The 25,136-nt window shown below is 43.6% G+C and overlaps 2 protein-coding genes across 3 annotated transcripts in view; both read right to left on the bottom strand.

Moving 5' to 3' along the window:
- Positions 1-324: 324 nt before the first annotated feature.
- LOC138201037 (PAK4-inhibitor inka2-like) lies at positions 325-6,243 on the bottom strand. 2 transcript variants are annotated; one of them, XM_069154132.1, is made up of 4 exons: positions 5,227-6,243; positions 2,858-3,103; positions 2,741-2,773; positions 325-1,440 (listed from the first exon to the last, which is right to left on the bottom strand). In XM_069154132.1, exons 3-4 carry the CDS (start codon positions 2,756-2,758, stop codon positions 433-435), a joined length of 1,026 nt encoding a protein of 341 aa, XP_069010233.1. In that variant the 5' UTR covers positions 2,759-2,773; positions 2,858-3,103; positions 5,227-6,243; the 3' UTR covers positions 325-432. The 2 variants fall into 2 exon arrangements, with proteins under 2 accessions (XP_069010233.1, XP_069010242.1); XM_069154141.1 differs by lacking the exons at positions 2,741-2,773; positions 2,858-3,103; positions 5,227-6,243 and adding an exon at positions 1,563-2,256.
- Positions 6,244-6,533: 290 nt separating this feature from the next.
- LOC138201028 (guanine nucleotide-binding protein G(i) subunit alpha-2-like) overlaps positions 6,534-25,136 on the bottom strand; it is a 45,773-nt gene continuing 27,170 nt past the window's right edge. The window contains exons 2-9 of the mRNA XM_069154120.1: positions 19,831-19,873; positions 15,143-15,284; positions 13,479-13,639; positions 10,657-10,785; positions 9,134-9,263; positions 8,789-8,942; positions 7,548-7,761; positions 6,534-7,447 (exon numbers count right to left, since the gene is read on the bottom strand). Coding sequence (XP_069010221.1) covers positions 7,571-7,761; positions 8,789-8,942; positions 9,134-9,263; positions 10,657-10,785; positions 13,479-13,639; positions 15,143-15,284; positions 19,831-19,873 — 950 coding nt within the window. The 3' untranslated portion in view covers positions 6,534-7,447; positions 7,548-7,570. The remainder of the gene's footprint in view (positions 7,448-7,547; positions 7,762-8,788; positions 8,943-9,133; positions 9,264-10,656; positions 10,786-13,478; positions 13,640-15,142; positions 15,285-19,830; positions 19,874-25,136) is intronic.

Below are 25,136 nucleotides of genomic sequence, written 5' to 3'. Positions count from 1 at the left end.
GGCCCGTAAATAGCTTCATCGTCCTGTTTAAAGTCTCCAAGAAGAGCAGAACTTTTTTAGGAACTAAAGAGATGTTATCACGTTCAATTTATCTTTTTTATTGCTCAGAAACATGCATCCATCACACACGCCAGCAGTATTAAGTTTCTAAAGAAAACAAAGGACCCACATTCATTTTCTTTCCAGCAGCAGACGGTAAAAAGCTCCGGGAACAGTGAGGAGTCTGTAATGAAACTCAGCAGCAGCTTCAATTCTGATCAAAAAAACCTGTTCAAATGTTTCCAAGATGTCAACCAGCACAAAAAAAATATACACGAGAGCATGTTGAGTTTAAACGATGAGAACATCTTTATTTCAGTATAAAAAGTGAGAGACAGTCGTATAAAAATAAAGTGACTCTGAGGATCGTATCGTCTGTACGTGATGATGTCATCAGACGTAGCCGATGATATCTTTGCAGATGATGGGCTGCCGGCTGCCCGACTTCATGAGAGCGGTGAAGCGGTAGAAGTCCGAGTGGAGCTCGTTGATGCCCGAGTGGGACTGATGGAAAAACGGGACTTTGGTCTGCGCCGCCCCGACGGGACAGGACAGACGCTTCGGAGCGTCGGCGGCTCTGTTGGCGCGAGACGAGTCGGCGGGTCTCATCTTCACCCGGTCCTCCACGCTCTTAGAAAACCCGACCAGCTTCCTCCGCATGTTCACGAAGAAGCCTCGTCCCGGTCGGCGACCCGAGTCCGTCTTCAGCTCCGACGGCTCGGGACAGTCCGGTAAGTCCATCCAGTTCTGTATGAGGTCTGCGAAGCTGTTGTCGCCCAGCACCAGCGGCTGGCGGTTGCGTCCTCGGGTCAGTAACGAGTTCGTCCAGTCCTCCGGGTCGCCGACCTCGAACGACGTCCACCTCTCCAGACAGGCGTCGGAGGTGGATTTGGGTCGAACCCGTCCGCTCGGCGCTCTGTTTGTTCGGAGGCAGGCCGAAGACGACACCCTGACGTTCCTCGTCCTCCGGAGAACGACCCCGTCGTCCTGCCACGACGCCTCCGAGTAGCCCGAATCAAACTCCAGACTCTTCTGACTGCTGGGGGAGCCGAGGCTCAACCTGAGGCTCAGACCGAGCCGGCTGCTGGAGTCCTGCTCCCCTTCCTCCTCCTGCTCCTCCTCCTCCAGGGGACTCGCCAGGCAGCAGGCCGAGTCGTAGGTGCCGGCCGAGCTGGCGTCGGACATCCGCAGCCGCGTGCGCTGCTCCCGCTGCATGGCTCGCTGCTGACAGGCTCGGGCCACCGCCGAGTGGCGCGCCAACGCCGGGAGCTGCGTGCCGAGGGGGGCGGCGGGGCGGCGGGCTGCGGGACACGCTCGCCGCAGCTGCTTCAGGTCCTGCAGGGACCTCATCATGTACTGCATCTGCTGCCGCAGGCAGTCGCTGGAGTCACGGAAACAAAGCTGAGGAGAGGAGAGGAGAGGAGAGGAGAGGAGAGGAGAGGAGAGGAGAGGAGAGGAGTAAATCCATGAAACCTACCGAGTCTTTATAATGAAGTGCTGCAGAAAGGTTGTGATAATAACACCTCTTCTCAGGGACTGTTGTGAGGACACGCTCAGACTTGTCTGGAGTCTCGTGAAAGAACTTCTTTTCTCTTATTGTAATCTCTGACCTGCCGCTCAAAGACTCTTCAACCAGCAAAGCTCAACACAAAGCACATTCATCTGTCTGTTCATTTTCAGAACCACACCGGCGGCTCCGGTGAACGCCCTCTTTTCACCGAGTCAGCAGTGACTCACACAGATGTGATCAGAGAGAAACCTCAACTCGGTCTCCACACAGAGTCCAGAGAGAAGAACATCTGCAGGCCGAGGGGTCCGGTGCAGCTTCATCCAGCCGCGCGGCTCGGTCCCGCTTCTTTAACACTCGGGACTTTCATACTGCTGCTTCCTGTCTGGGTCAGCGAGCTGATTGGACCGAGTCAGCCAGTGAACGGGGAGCGGCTCGCTCTCAAACTCACACGGGAGAACGGAGGTCATGTGACAAGAGTGTGAGAGAGTTTAAGAGTCGGATTGAAGCAGGAAAAAAAAAACAACAAAAAAAAAACGAGGTCCCAGTTTCTTTAGAGAAAACAGCCGAGACGAAATCAAGATGAAATGTTAAAATGAGAGTTTCAAACATATTCTTTCTACTTGAATAACTTCCAGACAGAGCAGAAGACTTCCAGCTAACTGTGACTGAGCTTCATCTGCAGAGGTCACATCCAACAGCAGCAGAGCAGCACCTTATAGCCTGCAGTCTGACCTTTGACCCTGCATGCCCCCCCCCCCCCCCCCCCTCCTTCAATCTGCACCGTCAGGACCTTCTGCCCCATTTTATTTATCATAACTCTGCTGGATTTTACAAGAGAACGAGAAACTACCGAAGCAGGAAGTGCAACTCTTATTTAAAATATCAGTGAACGTCCGTTAAACTGATAAACTGATAAATGTCTCCATATGCTGCTTTAAAGTGGGAGAAGAATGAACTGTTTGGGCAACAACAAATGTTTTGTACGGACTCATTACTTCACAATAAAAAGACATCCGAGCATCGTTCAGCCTTCTGCTGCAGCAGCAGATGTTCCTCCATATGTTGGAAGACTTCTATTCATTTCACGGTTTAATTTTCATTTAGAGTGAAATAATACTCCAGATGAACTAAAGGCCACCTGTGATGTGATAATGATAATAATAATAATTAATGAAGATAAATCAAACTCACCATCTCTTTTTTTTTCATCTGCAAACTCAGCTCCTGTAAAACAAACGGTGAATAGGATTAAAAACCGGATCACTCAGACATAATCTGTTTAAATCAAACCAGGTAGAAAACACTCACCTCTGACGTGACGGGCTCCGTTTACAGAGCAGGTCGTCCCGTTAGAGAGGGAACCGTCCTCCGGTAGTTTGAACAGACGCAGATGTGCAGACTGAGACGTCCAGCGCTGCTCTCCTCCTTTTATAGCTGGGCGCTCTGCAGCAGCCAATCAGAGCAGCCGGATTCTGAAGCAGCCAATCAGCGCGCAGGAAGCTCAACACAGCTCATTTCCAAACGCAGCGGTTCCTTAAGTGGCCAACATGCAGTCTGAGGGAGCCACGCGGGATTAATATGACGTAAAAAGTGGGAATAATAAATTAAAATGCATAAAATAATGTCCTCCTCTCCCCGAGGTTGAACAGTCAGGTGATATTTCGAAGTTTGCTCTGATTAACAGCTGGAGAACATCAGGTGGAGTCCTGAAGTCAAACTGGGCTTCTTTGGATCTTACCTACAACATTTCCTTCATGTATTTTCATGAATTGGGGACAAATCTAAAGTCACAAATTCTGCTTGCTTTTCAGATCATTTTGTGAAATCTAGATATAATAATAATAATAATAATAATAATAATAATAATAATAGTTGTTTATTCATACCACACTTTTTGGAACTTCTGTTACAAAGTGCTTCATATGAAAGATGCCATCAAATCAAAACCAATGACTTCAACAAGCTTTATAATCCAGCAGCACAGAGATCATACATAACAAATATGAAGCAAATTAAAAAAGGATAAAAGAAATAAAAGTGGATCACTCAAATCAAATGAAATCAGCAAAGGCTCTCCAATAAAAACACGTTTTATTAAAGAGATTTAAAAGATGATCTACTCTCATCAGGCAGCTCAAAATCAATCTATCATCAATACTGATAAATCCAAATCCTGCCAAATAAACAAAAGTAGAATTTCCCAAAGACAACCTGATATCTTTCAGCACGTTGTTTAATCAGATCATAGAAATGAAGTTTGCTGCAGAAAATAGAGAAAAAACCTCAAATAGTCAAAACTGAGATGCTGGAATCTATGAATATTTGGTTTTCTCATGAAAAAATAATTTGATTGACAGTTTATTTTAGTTCTATTATGTATGTATTTATGTGTAAATGAACATTTGCAAAGTAGTTTTTACTTTCCTTCTTTCTGCCATCTGAGCAGCTGAACTCCTGCTGATAAATCACTGCATCAGAGTGTAACTGTTTGGGACGCCACCTTCCGTTCTCATTATTCAGTGGATGTTTATGTAAATCGGATGTGCTGAGAGGAATGCAGGAGTTCAGTGCAGCTGGATTAACATGCAGATTTAACTCTGACATTAGCATTCGGGCCGTTAGCATGTCCACCAACGATCCATTCACCTCAATGAACAACATGAGAAATAAAAGCAACTTTAGTTGTCCTGAATGATCACACGCTGCCTGCTGGTGCTTCATTATACTTTATCAGTGCAGCCTGCAGGGGATTCACTTGTACATAATGTGGTTCCCCCCTAAAACCTCTTCACTGCACCGGCCCGTTCCCTTTTACACCGTCAATGACAGAATCACACAGGGCTTCTAATTTAATTGTGATGATTTCAATTTTTCCACACAGGCTGACCTTTACTCTGAAAATCTCTGCTCTCCTGGACACCTAATGGATTTAAATATGGTACAGGAACAAACCATCTCCATTAAAGTCTGAGATGAAATGAATCCTGCTAATGTTCACTTTTCTGTTCCAGACACACGTGTTGTAGGATGAATGTCTCTGAGGTTTAAACACACTTTTACATCACTTCGTGGTATTTCTTTTGTTCTGTTGTTTTACAGCCTCACGGCTCCTGATGCAGCCTCAAACATCATCTGTCACTTCTACATTCACATGCATGTTCTCAGATGTTTCAAAACTGCAGCGCAATTATCTTCAGAAAAGATCAAATCAAAAATGTCTGCATTAAAATCAAACTCTGCATGCAGACAGACTCTTTTGAAGCTTTAATGGATGCACATTTACTCTGAAAGCTCTAAACTGAACGTAACAGAAACAGAACATCAAGCTGAGATGTTGCTGCATGACATAGAGCTGCAGCGCCCTCTAGAGGAAGTTCTGCTGAAGGGAAGCAGGCCAATCATAAAGCTGCAGGTTTTTATCATCATGTTCGGTTCCATAATAACGAATAACACAGCTGCTTGTCAACAGGTTGAACCAGAACACACAACTGGTGCTTATTTTAACGCACACTACTAACAGATGTTTTTGATTTAACTCTCCTGTCTTTGATGTATTTTGGTGGCGATGTTCAATAAATTAATACTTTAACGACCCAGTTTTTAAGAGGACTACGTTTTCTATTCTTGGAGCACATATAAAGGGCTTCTTGTTATTCATGCATACTCCGCTCACTCACATTAAACTTCTTAATAACGAGAGATAAACCCGACCAACGTCCGACAGACTCCTCAGAGAATCCGACTCCAACTGATGAAGTGCTGCAGTGACCTGTTAGTAGATGACAGATGTTTCTGTGAATATCAACACTGAAGATGACTGCACACGTGAATGAGGACACACGACAGCAGCTTCTGCACTTCTATTTGTATTTTTTCCTCACAGAAGCTACAGTCCATGTTTCTGAGAACCTTCATGCTCCACTGATTGTTTCCATACCGTCTTCTACAATAACACCTTTTCACTCATCCTTCACGTATCCAGTCAGCACTGCTGTCGTCTGTCACTTCTACCGTCTGCAAGTCTCCACATCGGTCTGAGTAAGACGAGGACTGACACGAAGCTAAGCACCATTAATTAGTGTAATATGTAATATGACTGACACTATTTCTATAAATCTGTTTATCTGAGAGAGTCCAAACTTGAACACTTGTTTTGATGTGATTGATATGAAGAGACAATAAAAAGCTGGTTTCTAGATGTCCCTCTGCTGCCTTATAATCTACAGGCAGGAACAGACACCACTAACAGAAAGGTCTCAAACCCATTTCTAGTTTCAGCAAACTGAAGTTTGGAGACGGACACCTGCAGGAAGAAGGAAAGACGACATTCGTGAATGCATCTGGACTCTCAGCTGGTGATTAGATCGGTTTAGTTTACAGCGTTATCGTCTTACTGTGTTTTTAATTCATTTCTAAGCAGTCAGAGAGAATAAAAATCACATCTGCAGGCAGAACAGAGTTGAAAAGGACCAAACAGGAAAGTTGAAGTGATTAACAAATGATGCAATGCACTTTAAAGTCCACCAGGTGGCGCACTCAGTCTGCAGAAATGCAACGTCTCCAGGAGAACGTTGACTTCTGTGACAGACACAAATAAAACCGAATCAAATGTTTTTAAAAGTCTGACTTTAAGGTTGAGCAAACTTTTAATAGATACCGTTTTGTTTTAATAATCTAATATTTAATAATGTTTTCATTTATTAACTGTTACTTGCTTTATTAGAAAATGATGTGTCACGTGAGGAGAGGAGCGAATCACAGTGGACTTTGTTGAGTACTTTGTCCCTCCTTTAAATCATTCAGTCAAACGGGCTCAGCGTCCCTTCAGTTACTTGGAAGCATCATCAGACTGAAAGCTGTCAGTGAACATCTTTTCTGTTTTCATCTGCAACACCAACTCAGTCTGAATTATTCCGACACTAACGGCTGAAAAGCGTTAAAATGTAAAAGTAAGAAGACAGAAAGGAAAGACGAAATGCACGAGTCAGGTGATGTCTACTTTTATTTAAATTAAATCATATAGGACTTTTAAAGCATTTCAATATTTACCAAAAACACTAACCTTTTTCTCAATTAGATTTTTCGTCTCATTAATAATCACTATATATTCATAGGTGCTAGGCAGGAAAAAAAAAATGGAATAAGTAGGTCAAACAGTACTGAAAGCATTTCTAGGAATTGGTTGTAAACAGAAGTCAAGGCACAGACATACTGCAACAGACATGGAAATGGAACTATAAAAAGTGAAAGAATGTTAGGTACACATACTTAAATAGCAGTTAGATGTTTGCCATCATTTCCCCTGCAGGTGAAGCCATTTTTTTTTTACTTTTTCTAACTTTAAATTTTTGTTTTTGTTTTTATTTTGTAGGAATGTTAGATAATTTGTGCAGATTACAGAGCTAATATTTGTCAAGTTGAGTCATGCAGAACAATACACGGCTTGGCTGTGAAGGACGAACTGATGTAAACATTGTAAAAAAAACAAAAAAAAGTTTTCCTTTTATCGATCATATTGTGAATCTGTGCTTCATCTCTTAAAAAATAAGCTTCGTGTGATTAAAAGTTTAATAATTTGCACACCAGAATCTCTAAAAGTAAGATGAATGCATTTATATAAAAAAGTTTTCCTTTCCCTCCTCTAATAATTGAAAGTAAAGAAGAAAAAAATATAGAACAAAAACACAATAATAAATGTTGATTTTCGTGGTCATAGCCCAAAGAGTTAAGGATACGAGCGGCTGGAGGAGCAGCGGGTGAAAAGCTGCTCGGCTCGGCGGTTCAGTCTCTTAGGTGTCTTTATAAAAAGAAGATGAAAGCAGAGTTGTGGTTGGCCAGTGCAGTCATTCATGATGTGTGTGTTCCCCGTCTGTTGGTCGTCAGAACTGTTCAAGTAATCTACAACAACAACAACAACAACAACAAACACACACACAGGTCAGTGATGTAAACAGGCTCTGTGTTGTGATGGACGAGAGGTCTGAATCTCTGGACTCACCTTGACTCTCCGACCGGCCGCGACTAGAAGAGCCCGCAGTCCTTCAGGTTGTTCTTGATGATGACGTCGGTGACGGCGTCGAACACAAACTGCACGTTCTTGGTGTCGGTGGCGCAGGTGAAGTGGGTGTAGATCTCCTTGGTGTCCTTCTTCTTGTTCAGGTCCTCGAATTTGGTCTGGATGTAAGCCTGGGCCTCCTCGTACTTGTCGGGGCCTGAAAAGACGAGGGAGGAGTCGGATTACATTGCATTACAGTCACAGAGATGAACATCGTTTTCTTCAAAAAAAACATGACCTGGGTTTAACAAAATAAAAGTACTGACAAAATCCTTTAAAACTCTTCTGACTATCCGCATGAAAAATGATTTTTTTTTTTTCACACTTTTCTTCAGTTTCGATTCTGTTTTCTAATCTAACAAATATACAAACTGGAACTGGCCTTCTGGACGCTTCAGAAGTCAAATTTCTCTACTGACAAAAGCTGCATGATATTCCTGTCGTGTTGTACACGTACATGTTTTCATACCGTGCACATGTGCTTATTACTGGTATTGTAAAAAATTTAAATGCAACAAACGGAGACGCTCGCCTGCTCGTTCTAACTCTCCTCCTCTTCCACCTCCACCTCCTCCTCCTCCTCCTCAACTGCCTGTCAGACTCAGCAGTGGGCACCACGTACACATGTACAGCGGAGAAAAGTAAACTGATCATATCAGCATCTCCACCCTCAAAGAAGTGATTAAAACCAGCAAGGGATAACTTTGGACATCGTCAGGTTGCCCTCGACGACGGAGATCCAGTTTATCAAAGCAGGAAACACATGAAACATCTTCCAAGAATCTCACGTGATTGTTTAAACGTCAATCATAAAATGCACTATTGAAGTATTTTTCTGTATCTACGGCTCCCGACTGCATCTTTTCCAGCTGGAGGTGACGACATCAGAACAACTCTGTTGCACAAAAATCATTTCTAGCTCGTTTGATAACAGCTTGATTGAACAGTTCAATCTTCAGTCGTCTCACAGCAGCAGGAATTTAGTTTTGAATGCAGATGGTTAGAGGAGGATTTTATAAATATCTCCTGATGACCAGTCAGGTTTTGTAAAATATGATTTGGAGAATGAAACGGCTCATTTCTGAAGGACTGATGATCTCTGAGAGGATCAAACTGCAGCTGGACTCTGGATCAGTTTTCAATCACAAGAGAAGCAGACGTGACGATGAGGCTCGGTGCCGTACCGCTGTACTCGGGGAAGCAGATGGTCAGAGGGCTGTGGGCGATCTTCTCCTCGAACAGGTCCTTCTTGTTGAGGAAGAGGATGATGGACGTCTCCGTGAACCACTTGTTGTTGCAGATGGAGTCGAACAGCTTCATGCTCTCGTGCATCCGGTTCTGGGTGGGAGGGACACAAATGTGGAGATAAAGAGATTACAGGACTGGGTCACAGAGAGGAAATTAGTTCACTGACCCCCCCCCCCTCCCACACACACACACACCACACCACCACCACCACCACACACACACACACACACACACACACACTTTACATTTTCTACAGTGACAGATGAAGATGTTTGCCTCACCATCTCCTCATCCTCGGCCAGCACCAGGTCGTAGGCGCTCATGGCGACGCAGAAGATGATGGCCGTGACTCCTTCGAAGCAGTGGATCCACTTCTTCCTCTCCGACCGCTGGCCTCCGACATCGAACATCCTGCATGGTGGGAACACGTTGGATTTACGAGACGAAGGACGGCACGCAGCGAAGAAGAAGAAAAAACACTTTTTAAAATCTGCCAGACGAGCTTCACAGCCTCCTCCGTTCAGGGCGGGACGTCATCTCCTGACATCTCAGTACATTCGCTCTACTAAAATGTCGCTATGGTAACGGGAGGTTGCGGTGTTTCACTGAGATGCTTTCTGACGTATCCGTGACGACGGATGGATGAGACCGAAGACGTCCTTCATCCGACCCTGACAGACAAGAGAAACTGTTTGCAGCATCACTTTTGTTTCCTTCTTCCTGCTGAAGAGTTTCTGGGTCGATCAGAGATCAGCAGACAGCCGGAGGCCGAGGAAGCAGCGCTCGTTAGAACAGTGACACACTTCGGACCGTTTACCTCCACGGTTCTGAATATATGACGGAGAGGGACCGCAGGAGGTTTATGTCTTTCAAAAGCAACAGAATAAATCTGTTATTACAGAGATGAAGCAGGAGTGCACACACTGACTGCATCAAACTGTGGAGACTTCTTTTATTCTGGATATTTTCCAACTCTTTTGTTCCAAAGTTGAAGTGGTGAGTCACTGCTGTCTCCATCAGATAAAGTACGTTTGATGTGTTCGTGTTGGGTAAACGATGAAAACGAGTAATACATTATTAACAGGAATCATAAACACTCTTATTGTAGAAATAAAAACAGTTCTGAGAAACGTGGCTGAAAACTGAAGTTCAGATCAAAACACTGAAGGTCAGCAGGAGTTTTTATTCCCTTATTCATCTCTTTATTGCTGACGTGGGAAATATTCAGTCACTAAAAGATCTGACTCGCTGACTTCATGTTGTTATTGTCGTGGTTTTTCTGTGCGAGCGGTCCAGTGACGGATGTGATGACACCATTTTCACTTCAGCTTCTGAATTCTCTGCATGTCGGAAAAACAAATGTTTTTCTTTCTGCCAATTTTCCAAAAACAGGAAACAATGTGTTCTGGCAAAATCCCCAAATAAACTTTTGTACAAATATTTATCTGTGACTCATTCGCACACAAACACGATATCTCCTGACTGCTTTCATAAAGAGTTTAAAGACGGATTATTATCTGCAGATAGAAATCAAACATTTGAAATCCTTGAAAATCAAACTTCTTTTCTTCAGCTCTCAGATACTTTTAGAAACGGTCTCGCAGACAATATTAACATTAATGTTTAAAACTGCTCCTGGAAACATCCAGAATATTTGAAATGAACCTGTGTTTTTTCTGTTTCGTCCACTTCGTCCCGACTCGCGAGTGAATTATTCAGTTGTGACCTTCTGCAGGTGAAATGAAACGTGGAGCTGCACGATGACGTGGTTTCACACCGTTAATCATGGAACGAGGAGTCTTACTTGAAGTGCAGGTCCTTGAAGGTGAAGTGTGTTTCCACGATGCCCGTGGTCTTCACTCGGGTCCGCAGCACGTCCTGCTGTGTGGGGATGTAGTCGGGCTTGGCTATCCTCTCCAGGTCGTTCAGGTAGCTGACGGGAGGAAACAAACACATTAGACCTATATTAAATAAGGAGTGTTGACCTTTGACCTCAAATGATCTGAAGACGCTCTGCTCGGGTCAGATGTAAAGTTGTCTGTCACAGATCGCACTGAAGTCTGGATCATCTGCAGCCTCCATGCGTTACCTTCAAACATCTTTAAAACGGTCATGAACATTTCCTTTATTTATCTTAATAATTCAGAACTAATCAGGAATAAAAATCCCAAACTTCTCACATCTGGATGCCTTACAGAAACCACACGAGACCCAACTCATCCAGATGTTGAAGTAAACGTACTTCACCATCACAGCAACAAGAAATCCTGAACTTCAATCTGTGTTTAATTTCTAGTTTCTGTAAAATAGACAGAAATGTTCTGAATCCGTTGCAGCTGTCTGTGAAGCACCGTTTGAAAACGACGGTCAATGAAGGAGGTAAAGCATCGTGAGGAAGGATTCTGGGAGCTCTAGTGTTTCCTCATTAAACATGATTATGCTGCCTGGTGACAAATTCAAAAATCATCTCTTCATTCACACGTGCACAAAAGAACTTCTAACTCTTCCTGTTCACCGTCACACGAACGGCTGCAGGTCAAACCAACTCCGAGTTACTGGACAACAAAGAGCTGCGACCGAATCTAATCCCACATGAGCTGCAGCCCGTGTGTAAATGTTTGAGCCTTCACACCAACACTTCATCCCCCGGGTGACAGTTTCATCATAATCCTGCTGCCTGCACAGTCCTCACATCACATTTACACACCTGTCAGAAGATCTGAAGATTAAATGAATTTGTTTTCTAAGAGAGACAGAAGTTCATCAATGGTTTTAAAAGAGATGCTGAAACCAAGCAGCAGTGACTTAAGCCATCATTTTGTGAACGTTATGAATCCTCCAGTTCAGATTCTGTTCGTCGCCATCTTATTCGTTCGGAGCAGGAAGTGACCATATTTGGATGAGCCGGGGGGAGGAGCCAGCGGTGGATCTGACCTATCTGATTGGAAACCTGACGATACGACGTCCCGCCCACCGATAGCTGTAACCTGACTGCACCACAGGCCTGTCAATCAAACAGACACGCTCTCAAAAACAGGTCTTCTTGAATCTTCTTTTCTAATGAATGAGGGATTATTTAATTAAAACAATAAACAGTCTGTGGTTGAACCTTCTCACCATGTTGAATATTGTGATGTTTACTGAAATAAAGAACAATGAGAGACCGAGAACAGACAAATTATAGTGCAAAAACCCCGATTTGAATAGACTCAGATGTGAGTAAAGGTGAAGCTGGTTTCTTTAAATTACAGCTGTATCCATTATTTTCAGAGTAGAGTACACATTCCTGTTTTTCTTAATCAGACAGAGTGTGAGGAGAGAGGTTGTTAATGTGAGCCGTTATTTATCTCCTCCTTTCTCTTCCTCTCAGCAGGTGCTCACACATGGATTATGGTCCAGTGCCAGATCCTCTCTTACAGCAGCCTCCTCTCCCTCGGCACTCTGTAAAGTCGACCCCCCCCCCCCTCTCGCTTTTATGTTTAAACCGGCCAACACAAACAAAGACCAGCATCGCTCCCCCTGGAGGTTAAATGCTGCCTCGGCTGCAGAGCGATCATTTGGAGGAACACTTAGCACTTCACAGCTCCGTCTGGAAGAGTCTCTGCTTCATCAGTTCAACAGAAATCAATGCAGCAGTTCGTCCTGAGAGTCGGAGAGAGAACCACCTCTCACCTCTGACACGCTCTCCCTGTTTAACACAGGCAGGACAGCAGCGAACAGAGGGGCAGTGAGGTAATTAGGAGCTGCAGGAGGAGGCGGAGCTTCACTGTCCTGCTGCAGATCAGAGACGTGACCGGCTTTATAAAGGTCAACATTATTCGTCATTATTAATACTCTCTGTGCAGGTTTTCTTAATGATCTGTATGACGATGCAAAAACACGTCGTACATAATGTAACGGCATATTAACAGTATTAGAAATAACTGAACACAATCCAGAGAAAAGTTTCAACTAGAAAATCAAAACAACAGGAAAGTCAGAGTAGCATTAAGAAGAGATGTTTGATTATTCCAGAGGTAGCTGGAGGTTATCGATGCTCATTAAGGAATATGAGGCTTTAAAATCATTACACTCCTCTTTTTCTGTTAGAGATAAAAACATAATATTGACGACAGTTCTCAGTTGTGACGCTGATCATTTTTTTGTAAACCACTGATTTCCTTCATGTGTTCAAACAGGACATTTATGGAAATGGATACTTAAAACATAGAACTGCACACATGATGCAATACAACATTTAAGTACGATTTTGTGGTAAAAGTAACTAAAATCTAAATAATTTATCCTTTGTAGTATTGTTAATTATTTTCTTGCACAAAACAGATGAGAGAATCAAACCAAACACCTTCAGTGTGCAGGAAAATGCCGCTTCTTCATTATAATACTACTTATGCATCATATTATGTTGCATTTAATGAAATTAAAGACACCCTTCGAGCACGTGAAGCTGCCAGTGCAGCTGAGTCGAGTTAACCACCGGAGTCCAAATCACATCATCATTTCTCTCTTTTATGTCAGTGAGGATCAGAAACTGTTGAATCAGCATGTTTTCAGAGCGTCATTCTGCTGCGTTTAGTGTTGCTACACGGTAATCTCCGTGTTGTTGCAGGCCGCTGAGACACTCACTAGGCCGCCGAGTCGTTGAGCTGGTACTCTCGGGCCCGCGTGAAGCAGCTCTGCACGCCGCCGTCGCCCCACAGCCGCGTGATGACGTTGGACAGGTCCTCTGGCAGGATGCCCTGCTCCTCTGCTGCTGCCGACAGCGCAAACAGTTGGCGGGCATCATCCTGGGAAGGAGAAGATACACACACATGGTTGGATACAGCAGGTCTCTCTACAAATGAAATAAAGGTCGATTAACCCTCGTTGTTCTTGGCGGGGCAGAGAGCCGACGAGCAGCACGTTGTAAAGCTTTGACATCTATTGCTCTTTAATGTCCCGTGTTCGTTGCCCAGGAAGCCGTTCATAATAACAAAGTTTGAGATAATCAGAGTTCATAACTGCAGAAAGAAGGCTGAAAACTATCATTACAAACTTCACTGACTGTGAATTTAGTTTTTCTGTAAAGTGTATGATTTTTAACGAAATGTAAAATTCTAACTTTTTCTGGCCTTTTGCGGCATAACATCAAGTTTCTGGGCTTCCAGGAGACGATCCTACACACTGATGAAGGTACAGTCAAGTTAACACGCCTAATATCTAAACCAGTGGTCTGGTAGTGTTGTGAAAATGTCTGTTCACATGATGATAAGATGATGTCTCCACAGAAGAAAGACTTGTCGTGGTGAGTAACGCCTGGAGGTGCTTCTCCTTCAACACGTTCACACGTGACAGAAAATAGATCCACTGCAGGCGTCCAGCTTCAGCATCTGCTGCCCTCACCGGATTTTATAGTAGAAATTATCTCACTGCACTCCAGAGAAATTCTCGATCTGCATAATTTCTGCTGCCTCAAATTCTGAAGGTGAGATAGGAGAGGTTGAGACGGAGTCGGGAGAAGAGCAGCTTTATATCTTTATACTTAAAGCAGGTTTACTTCCTACTATTAACCTTTAGAGCACCATGGACCCAAATTGCATCCAAATTCCCACCACTTCCTCTGGGTTGAATTGCTCAGCGAGTGTCTATCACAGAATGATGCAGCAGATATCCAATGAAACTGCACAACTCGAGCTTTCCAGCGATGTCAGTGTTTCGTCTGTGTGACGAATCGACTTTAAAGTTTCCTCAGATTTCATCGTCGTTACAGTCTGGAGTCATTAGTGACATTTATTTTCCATCAGGCTCTGACTACATATTTATTTAAATTGCTGAGTCATACAGTGTCCCACAAACATGGTTCAGACGTCACCAGATTCTGGGCAATCTCCTCTACACAACTATAAAAATATTTCCCTACTCACAATATTTTATGGTGAGATAAATGTCAAAACATAACAATTTCATTAGAAAAAAACATTTTTTTTCCCCTTGATATAAGGACTAATAGAAAAATCTCTAAGTATTATCAAATTAAATGGTAAAAGATTTGCATAGCCTGGACTGTCCTGAGAAAAACAAGGTAGAGAGTGAATGGTTGGCCCCAATGATGACCAAGATTTGAGCTGAAAAGTGAAGGTAGTGAAATGAGCCTGAAAACAGCCTGTAGGGTTTAAAGGGTTAAACAACAATGAGATGAACAGTGAAGCACTTCAACCCGAGTCTGTTTAACAACTATCTGTAACCTTCATGATATTACAGGTCTGTGTTTCTGTTGCAGAGGATGACATGGTGTGATTTGGGAGACGTACCGCTCTGGCAGCCTCCTCGTAGTCGATCTTGAGGTTGGCCATGGCCTTGATGATGGCCATGATGGACTGGATGGTGTTGCTGTAGACGACCGCTCGGTACTGCTTACACTCGTCTTCTGAGTATCCGTCCTCATGGATGATCCTGGCAACGAGGGAAAGATGTTAGTGCTGATATTATTGTCACAGAATACAGAGAAATACTGTATAAGTTACCAACTAATACGCCTGTTTGTTTGGTATTTGACGGCTAATTGCTAAAGTTACGTTAAGATTGTTTTCTTCTATCAACTCAATTCATCCTCATATTTAATTTCTATCGCATTGGATTCATGAATAAACATGTAGTTCTGCATGTTTAACTGCAGGGTCGAGTGAATCGCTGTGATTTTGCATCTCTGAGGTAAAAGACACTAAAACAAATGTTTACTGGCTTCTGGAGCAGCGAGGAGAGAAATGGGTTTGAAAGAGCAGGAGGCTGGAAACCAAACAGAAGCATCTCCCCCGGCCCGTCTCAGCCTAGAGAGCCGAGCCGGGCCGCCAGGAGGGTCGCTGACTGTGAATGGGACCTCATTAAAATGCAAGTGAGCCCGCTGTGAAGCCCCAAGAGGCTCAGCCAAAACTGCTGAAAGCCTCCGCTGTTCCCCAGACACACAACGCTTTAAAGGATTCGGGAAAATGATCTTCAAGAGCGTTTGGAAAACTTCAACTAAATAGTTTTCTGCAACTAAAAAAATTGTTTCACAGCTGATCTTATCTATTTAAACATAAAACTCTGAATGTTCATTCATTTGTTGTCTGTTTTTTTTTTTTTTTTACTGCTCCCGTCAACAATCTTCACTTGTGATCACAATAAATGACCAAAATTCAAACAATCTCCAAAATATTTGCAGGAGCTTTCAAATTTGCAAAATTCCCTCGATTTCCGAAACAGAAGTTCTACAGCAGCTCGTATTACAGCATATAAACACTTTCAAAACATTTCCAAACATCGCAACAAGCACAAAAAACTAAAAAGGCAAAATCTTGGAGGAACTTTGAGTTTGTGATCTACATCTGCATCAAAAGTACAAAGACGCACAAATCAGAGGGATTTTTGGAGAATAAATAAACTCCAGAAAGTTGAACTTTTGTAAAATAATGAAGTGAGTTTTAACAAATTTAGAATCTGGTGACGACGCACAGCAGAACACATATTTTCTGTAACACAACATCAGACTAAAGGTGAAGAGGTAAATCTCAGATGTCGTCGCGTTTTGGTTTCCAAACTTCCACCAAAGAAGAATTTCTCCTCTAAAACTCACAGTTGATGATTTTGTGACTCGGAGAGTAAAAAGATTTATTGCCGTCCAGATGAAGGATGAAAAATAATCTCTTTCTCAGATTAACTTCACATCAACTTGAAATCTGTTAGAGGTGTGAGATGACCTTTGACCTCTGTAATGATAAGTGTATTGTATAGACTAATTCCTTCTCATTTTAAAATCTCATGATTGCTATTAAAAATAACTAATTAATTAAGGAAATATTAAAACTGAACTATAAAAGAGGATGATTTTAATTCTCATTAATGTTGTTATTTCCTGTGACTGTCAGATTTCTTGAAAACATATTTATACTTTTTTAGTCTGAATTTGTGTGTCGAACTGCAACTATTACGAATTTTCTTTCAAACTAGATTGAATTCGTCCATGATGTTTCTGACACATTTTTCCCAGCATCATCATCCTGCTGTCAGGATTATAAAAAGGAAAATGACACACATATCATCCATTAAATGTATTATTCGTGCATCTTTCAAAGGAACACAGAGTTGTTTGGGACTAATTTTACATCAAAAACCTGAAGCACGGCGGAGTTTTCACTGATGTGGATGTTTGCCAACTTTACAGGACTGAATGTGAGTTTGTGTGACGTGATTAGTGGTTTTAAATCGATTTTATTCTTCGGGGACGGCAAGAAACTGGGATATTCTTTCATGCATTCACGGGGTGGAGATGCTCATGTAGCACCGTCTTCTCAACACTTGCTTTGAGGACAATTAGCGAGCGTTTCAGAGAGACTGGCGCCAGGAAACCAGCAGCTTCATCTATGCTTCAATACACAGTAATCAGAGCTCAGAGGACACGAACACAAAGTAAACTAGTGTTTCAACGCCCCCTCCATCTCATCGCTTCACATCTCAGGTTATTTAGACAAAAAAAAACTGTTGTCTGACAGTTTCAGGTTTAATCTGAAGTTTAGGAAAATATCAACCAAACATACAAAATGATAATAAATGTTGGATGCTAATTTCTTCACAGTATTATATTGAAAAAGTTCTCTGCTACAATTTTTTGTCTCTTTATTGAAGTCACATGTTTGATATGTGATTTATTCACTAAATCTCATTTTATTGCACTTTGTCTCCTTTTGCCTTTATTCATTCATCATTTCCACCTCAAGCAGAAAAAAAATATTTCCACTTTTAGATTCAGACAAAAGTGAGAATCCACATTAAAAAAAAAGTGTGGATGGAAATACACTTTATGAAATATGATGATGAATAAAAACATGAGAGAAGGATGAATGCTGAGATTCAAACATGTGATGTTATGTTTGTATTTTTATTATCCATAAACTGACGTGATGCTTTAATCTTTCAATATCAGGGTAACACTTCCCTTCAGGGTGAATGAATTATTATGAACTCATTCCTGCAGGACTTCATGAATTAATCTCATGAAATCATCAGGAAGTTTGCAAAGAATTCATCCTGATCATGTTTTAATAAATCATAATAATTTATGATGTACTCATTTTAGTTCAAGTTTAATTCACGTGTTGTTCATGCATGAGATCACGAATGAAAGACGCTGAACTACTTCCTGATGATTTCAGGAGGTATTAATGCTACTAATGCGAATCTATGTTTATGAATTACATAATGCTTATACTCCTCAAATAAATATTAGAAAAGCTTCAGTATATACAGTGGGTACGGAAAGTTTTCAGACCCCTTTAAATTTTTCACTCTTTGTTTCATTGCAGCCATTTGCTAAAATCAAAAAAGTTCATTTTATTTCTCATTAATGTACACTCAGCACCCCATCTTGACAGAAAAAAACAGAAATATAGAAATTTGTGCAAATTTATTAAAAAAGAAAAACTGAAATATCACATGGTCATAAGTATTCAGACCCTTTGCTCAGTATTGAGTAGAAGCACCCTTTTGAGCTAGTACAGCCATGAGTCTTCTTGGGAATGATGCAACAAGCTTTTCACACCTGGATTTGGGGATCCTCTGCCATTCTTCCTTGCAGATCCTCTTCAGTTCCGTCAGGTTGGATGGTGAACGTTGGTGGACAGCCATTTTCAGGTCTCTCCAGAGATGCTCAATTGGGTTTAGGTCAGGGCTCTGGCTGGGCCAGTCAAGAATGGTCACAGAGTTGTTCCGAAGCCACTCCTTTGTTATTTTAGCTGTGTGCTTAGGGTCATTGTCTTGTTGGAAGGTGAACCTTCGGCCCAGTCTGAGGTCCAGAGGACTCTGGAAGAGGTTTTCTTCCAGGATATCTCTGTACTTGGCCGCATTCATCTTTCCTTCAATTGCAACCGGTCGTCCTGTCCCTGCAGCTGAAAAACACCCCCATAGCATGATGCTGCCACCACCATGTTTCACTGTTGGGATTGTATTGGGCAGGTGATGAGCAGTGCCTGGTTTTCTCCACACATACTGCTTAGAATTAACGCCAAAAAGTTCAATCTTGGTCTCATCAGACCAGAGAATCTTATTTCTCATAGTCTGGGAGTCCTTCATGTGTTTTTTGGCAAACTCTATGCGGGCTTTCATATGTCTTGCACTGAGGAGAGGCTTCCGTCGGGCCACTCTGCCATAAAGCCCCGACTGGTGGAGGGCTGCAGTGATAGTTGACTTTGTGGAACTTTCTCCCATCTCCCTACTGCATCTCTGGAGCTCAGCCACAGTGATCTTTGGGTTCTTCTTTACCTCTCTCACCAAGGCTCTTCTCCCACGATTGCTCAGTTTGGCTGGACGGCCAGGTCTAGGAAGAGTTCTGGTCGTCCCAAACTTCTTCCATTTAAGGATTATGGAGGCCACTGTGCTCTTAGGAACCTTGAGTGCTGCAGACATTATTTCGTAACCTTGGCCAGATCTGTGCCTTGCCACAATTCTGTCTCTGAGCTCCTTGGACAGTTCCTTCGACCTCATGATTCTCATTTGCTCTGACATGCACTGTGAGCTGTAAGGTCTTATATAGACAGGTGTGTGCCTTTCCTAATCAAGTCCAATCAGTTTAATTAAACACAGCTGGACTCCAATGAAGGAGTAGAACCATCTCAAGGAGGATCAGAAGAAATGGACAGCATGTGAGTTAAATATGAGTGTCACAGCAAAGGGTCTGAATACTTATGACCATGTGATATTTCAGTTTTTCTTTTTTAATAAATTTGCACAAATTTCTACATTTCTGTTTTTTTCTGTCAAGATGGGGTGCTGAGTGTACATTAATGAGAAATAAAATGAACTTTTTTGATTTTAGCAAATGGCTGCAATGAAACAAAGAGTGACAAATTTAAAGGGGTCTGAATACTTTCCGTACCCACTGTATATAGTCTGTGTACTTTTGCTGTTAAAATATATGAAGTGGGTATTCACGATGGGAGGAAAAGCCAAACAATGAGGAGTCACTCACTTCATCTGCTTCACAATGGTGCTCTTCCCCGACTCGCCAGCACCTGCAGAGAGAACAAAGACATCAGGTTAAAAATACGCTGCTGAGAGGAGACATGTAAACAGGCAACCAGTGGGGCCGCCTCACATCTGGACCCCCCTCCCCTCCCCTCCCTCCTCCTCACATCTGGACTCTTTCTTTACGTCTCTTCATCCTGGTGAACGTTTTAATGGATCCAGACTTTTCTTATCCGCTGCTGTTTATTCTAACGGCCCGAGGCGACCTCAGAGAGCTCATCTGCCACAAGGAACCTAACACACACTACACACACTGCACACACTACACACTACACACACACCCAGGGGGGGCCTGTCAGTGCACTCTGCACTCACAACTCACCCTGGGGAGGAGTCTTTCTGGGATGACCCTCAAAATACACTACTACGCACATGCTCAGTGCAGCCCGCGGGTCCGAGTGGGCCGGGACATTTTCCACAGACAGCTGTCAGCTCCTCCATGGAGTTCAGACGGGCTGCTGCATCAGAGACGAGTCTGCTTTTTAATAAACACTTTTAATAAACATATAAAGACTTTAAAGATTTAAAGGTGTGGTGTCGTTTAAATGCAACAAAACTAAAAAAAAAACAGCACGAGAGTCGAAGGTCTGAGAGGACGATATATTCAGACGCACCGGGACGCTCTCATGCTGACGAAGGTCCAACTCAGCTCTGCTGTTCAGTCTGTCGTATTGTTACACTAAAGGAAGACAGACTCTCTCTGAGTCAACAGAAGTGTGCACTCAATATTAATCTGGTTATTCTGTCAGAATGCAGATGAAATACTCAAATAAATTAATCATATCACAGACGGTTTAAAGCCAGAACGTCATGGAAGTAAAATATGTCTTCTATTAAAAGTCTGCACACAAACTTATTTAACGATCTCTGAGGTTTAAACACTAAAATAATAACCAAGAACTCTGAATTCATCAAGTTGTCATCTAAATATCCAGTTTGCCTTTTGGGATGCCTGGAGAGAGAGACACACTTTCAACCAACCAAAGTCCAGAAAAAATGGTACAAAAGCAAATCACTATTTAAAGTGCTCAAATAAGGCGAGACAGATTCAAAACTAAAAACAAGTGTGGAGCCACACACACACACACACACACACACACACACACACACACACACACAGTAAACATGCCCTTTGGAGTTTGTCCAGCTGAATCTGATAACTGTTAGAAGTCAGCGGTGGTTTTTGACTCTCAGCTTCGTGACGCTGCTGCTTTGATTAACAAATAACCAGCAGCTCTCTTTACTGGACGAAGTGGAAACTGTCTGATGTTCAAATGGTTCGACTGTAAAACACAAAACTTCTCCTGACCTGCAGAAAAACAGAGACAGGAAGTGTCACTTTCTCTCTCTCTCTCTCTCTCTCTCTCTCTCTCTCTCTCTCTCTCTCACACACACACACACACACACACACACACACACACACACACACACACACTACAGTCAACACGAGTTCTTTCCAAAGACTGTTTGGAAAAACATTTCATGACTCAGCAGTGACCAGAGGCTCTCTACAGTAACCACAATGGTAACCGTAGTAACCGAGTGCACCATCGTCACAGAGATAAACCTTCGAACCAGGTGATAGACTTTTATTTAGGAGAAAAGAAAAGACACATTTAATTCAACAATTCGTCGAAGACGAGGCGGAGTAGAAGGAGAAGAAGAAGAAGGAGAAGAAGGAGGAGAAGGAGAAGGAGGAGGAGAAAGAGGAGAAGGAGAAGGAGGAGGAGAAGAAGAAGGAAGAGAAGAATGTGTGTGTGCAGATCATCTATTTCTTTGTGTGTTGCGGAGGAAGAGAGTTTTAGAGTGACGACATGTACAACAAGGAGAAGCAACAGGGAATTTGTAAATCTCTCAGCAAGACTGCGGAAGCTGTCCGATTACTGACGGGTCATAATGAGACCAACAGAACCAACAGGGAGGTGGAGCCAGGTGAACCGGTGCCAGGTGAACCGGTGCCAGGTGAACCGGTGCCAGGTGAGCCGGAGCCAGCGAGCCCATGGGACTATGGGGGTCCAGCTGTAGCAGGACAGAGGGGGGGCCCGACCCGTGACAGACGGACGATATCACAAACGGAGGCTGGTGTCATTCACGAGACGTATTGAGGTCAGATGACGGACACACCGAGTGACTGACATCCTTTCTGGACGCCCTCCCTTCAACGTCCAGACAGAACCAGGATCGGCCCGAAGTCTCAGGTGGCCGCAGACGAAAGAAGCTCCACTAATTACAGAAGAGGAGCGAGAGCACACGGATCCCCTCGGGTCATGTGACAAATCTAAAACAAAGTGTTGCTGCTCCAGGAAGCCGCTGCTTTCATTAAGTTAAATGTCAGAGAGCCGATAAAGGAAATGACTGCTGTGTTCAGAGGCGTCGTGGGACGCAATGGTTTTGTGTTCTGGGCTTTATTAGGACCCAAATGATCGCACCTGGAAGTGGGGATCAGATGAGCACGGTGCTGATCAGGATTGAAATACAATTATGATTGAGGTCCCAGAGGAGATGCGTGTTGCCGCCGTGCAGACGGGCGGTTTCAGGCTCCGAGCGCCCAGCAGGACGCTTCAAATACAACCGGAGGTGTGAATGTTACAGCCTCACAGCCGTGAAGGCTTTTACTGGCACGCCGAGCTTCACCTCAGTCTTCATGTTTGTTGTGTCAGCAGCTCGGTTCCAACCAGACAGGAAGTAATGACCATAAAAGGGAGGCAGCACCTGTCGCTGTCCGAGGTGTCGGACGTCTCCGAGGTGGTCCGGGAGCGGACGACCTTCAGATGTCAAACTGGACATTTGTGAGAGCTGTTGGTCTCGAGTGCTGAAAACAAGAGCGTTACTTTTATATCCACTCGTCTTTTTGGTTAATGGTGACACCTACGCCCTAATAAGGACTTTCAGGATGTGAGAGCAGCTCCATCGACTCCCACGTTTGACCAGTGATGAAACGCCGTGAGGATTCCCGACACGCCCGCAGCGTCTCCAGAGTTTTGTTAGTCGGTAAAGCGAGATGAAACGGACAAGTCCGGGGATAAAAGAAAAGTCGAGAATGAAAAGTTGTTCACGCTGTTTATGTGTGGAGACTCGTGACCAACTCACCGTCAGCATCCTGCAGCCCTCTCAAAGCCCCGCCCCCCCTTTGCATTAAGGCCTGTGCTGTGTTTGGAGCAAGTGTGAGTCGTCCTGGTGGGACCGGCAGCGCCACACAAAGGCAGCAGTGTGGGCCCCTGAGAGCCGAGAACACAGGCCCGCTGTGGGAGTTCAGGCTCGGACTCCTCCAATCAGAACCGCACGTTATTCACAAGGCTCCGCCTCCTTGTCAGTCAGCAGGACAACTGCTCTCGCCAGCCGGTCTCCTAGAAGATCTATCATCTCACTACTGATTAGAGGAGAGTTGAACTGTGTCCATCAGTTTAATTTCAGAAATGAAATATATTTCCATATTTAGAGATTGTGGAATTTTAAACAAGTGAGAAGAAGTCATTTTGAAGATTTCTGCAAGATAGTTTAACAGAAATTATTTTTCAAAGTCGATTATTTGACTATATATAAACACGTCTGGAGGATCTTTGAGCGACTCTCCCAGTATGTTACAAGCTGTTCAAAATATCCAAAACACATCGTACTACTGCAGTTTAATGACGATGTGTTGCTCATTTACATATTCATTTAATTTGTCATGTAAACAATTCACTTTCAAAACAAATTTCTTACACTGCCGCTGTGAATGTCGTAAAAGTTAGAAGGAAAAGTTTTAAACTATTAATAAAAGAGGGCTCACCGGCCCATTGATCTGTAATGGGACGTCCCTTTGGTCCTTCCTGTCTCCACTTCAGACCAGACCTGCTGAATAAATCAATATGTGACCTCTCGGTGACGGCCGGCCGGTAAAATCAGGTACACAGGCTGGTTTTAAATCTCGACTCTCAGGACAACAGAGCCAAACATCGATATCCACCCGTAGAAACTGAGACTGATCATTGTTCAGCTCACTTGTTGTCATTTTTCCTTCTTCCTCAGAGGAATAATGGTGTCGGCCGGGCTCGTCCCACCGTTAGACATCAGCTCTCAGCCTCTCGGCCTGAGATCCAACAAATGAGAGGCTCCAATTCTGCAAATCCCCCGCTAACACGCAGCCCACTGAACATACAAGATGAGGAAGTAAAGCAATAAACAAAAACTGGGAACACAAAGACACAAAAGTAGAGATGAAGTTTGCAGCGTTAGGGAGGGAAAGCTGGCACCTCCACCCGAATGAACTAACGCATCTCTAAAACAGCCATCATCACTTCTCCGTCTCTCCCCGGCTTCACTGCCTTTCTTCTCTAATCCAATCAATTTCATTCTCCATCATTTCTCCAACTCTTCCTCCAACGAGCCGCCCACGTACCGACCGCGAGCCGGCCCGATGCCGCCTGTTCTTCTCAGCTACGCGTCGACTAATGTGCCAAACCGGACTGAGACCAGAGGCCCTCCGAGAGACACATGTGCCACTTCCTATTCTCAGGACCCATCGAGGAGGAAATGGAAGCAGCTTGCAAGAACACGCGTGCGCTTGAGAAAATGCATGAAACACACACACACACACACACACACACACACACACACACACACACACACAGAGAGATACACACACACACACACACACACACACACACACACATCTCGTCTGTTTGAAAGACTTGTCCAACAGATGGCTACAACGCCTCGGGCAAAGAGCAAGTCTGGACAGCAGGCTGACAACTGCTGCCAAAGCAGAGCGGGATGAGATTCCACTTCCTGCATGTAGGCCGAGTGAATGTGGAGGAAGATCTGAATGTTTGCACCTCACAGAAGACATTTTAACACAATCCCTGTTTCTATAGCATGAATGCAACGTGATTTCTGTTCTGTGCCCTCGTTACAACACTTCAGTCCTCAGAGGAGAACGCGTGACTTCATCCTTCGCTGGGACGTACAGCGGCTCGGTTCTCTTACAGCATCCTTCTGCTCGATGCTCCTTCATCCCTGCAAACACTTCGAGAATCAACATCAATTATGAATCGCTTCCATCTGCTACGCTGTGATAACGGATCCTGGCTCCGTGACCGGCCTGAACGCTTTCAAGAAGCGGAGGCCAGAGCTGACGAGACGAGGCGGTCGGATCAAAACCAAGAAGGAAACTAGAATGTCTGTCTGACTGTTGGACGCCTCCGCTGAACACTCAGGTTGTAGTTTACCTGCAGTTCATGTTTGTTCGACATTTCACCACCAAAATAT

The sequence above is a fragment of the Embiotoca jacksoni genome, unplaced genomic scaffold (assembly GCF_022577435.1).
Source record: "Embiotoca jacksoni isolate LCO1_2020_lvr unplaced genomic scaffold, fEmbJac1.0.p SCAF_1, whole genome shotgun sequence".
Taxonomy (NCBI): Eukaryota; Metazoa; Chordata; class Actinopteri; family Embiotocidae; genus Embiotoca; species Embiotoca jacksoni.
Note: the sequence above shows the minus strand (reverse complement) of the source record. Positions and strands in the feature narration are given on the sequence as shown.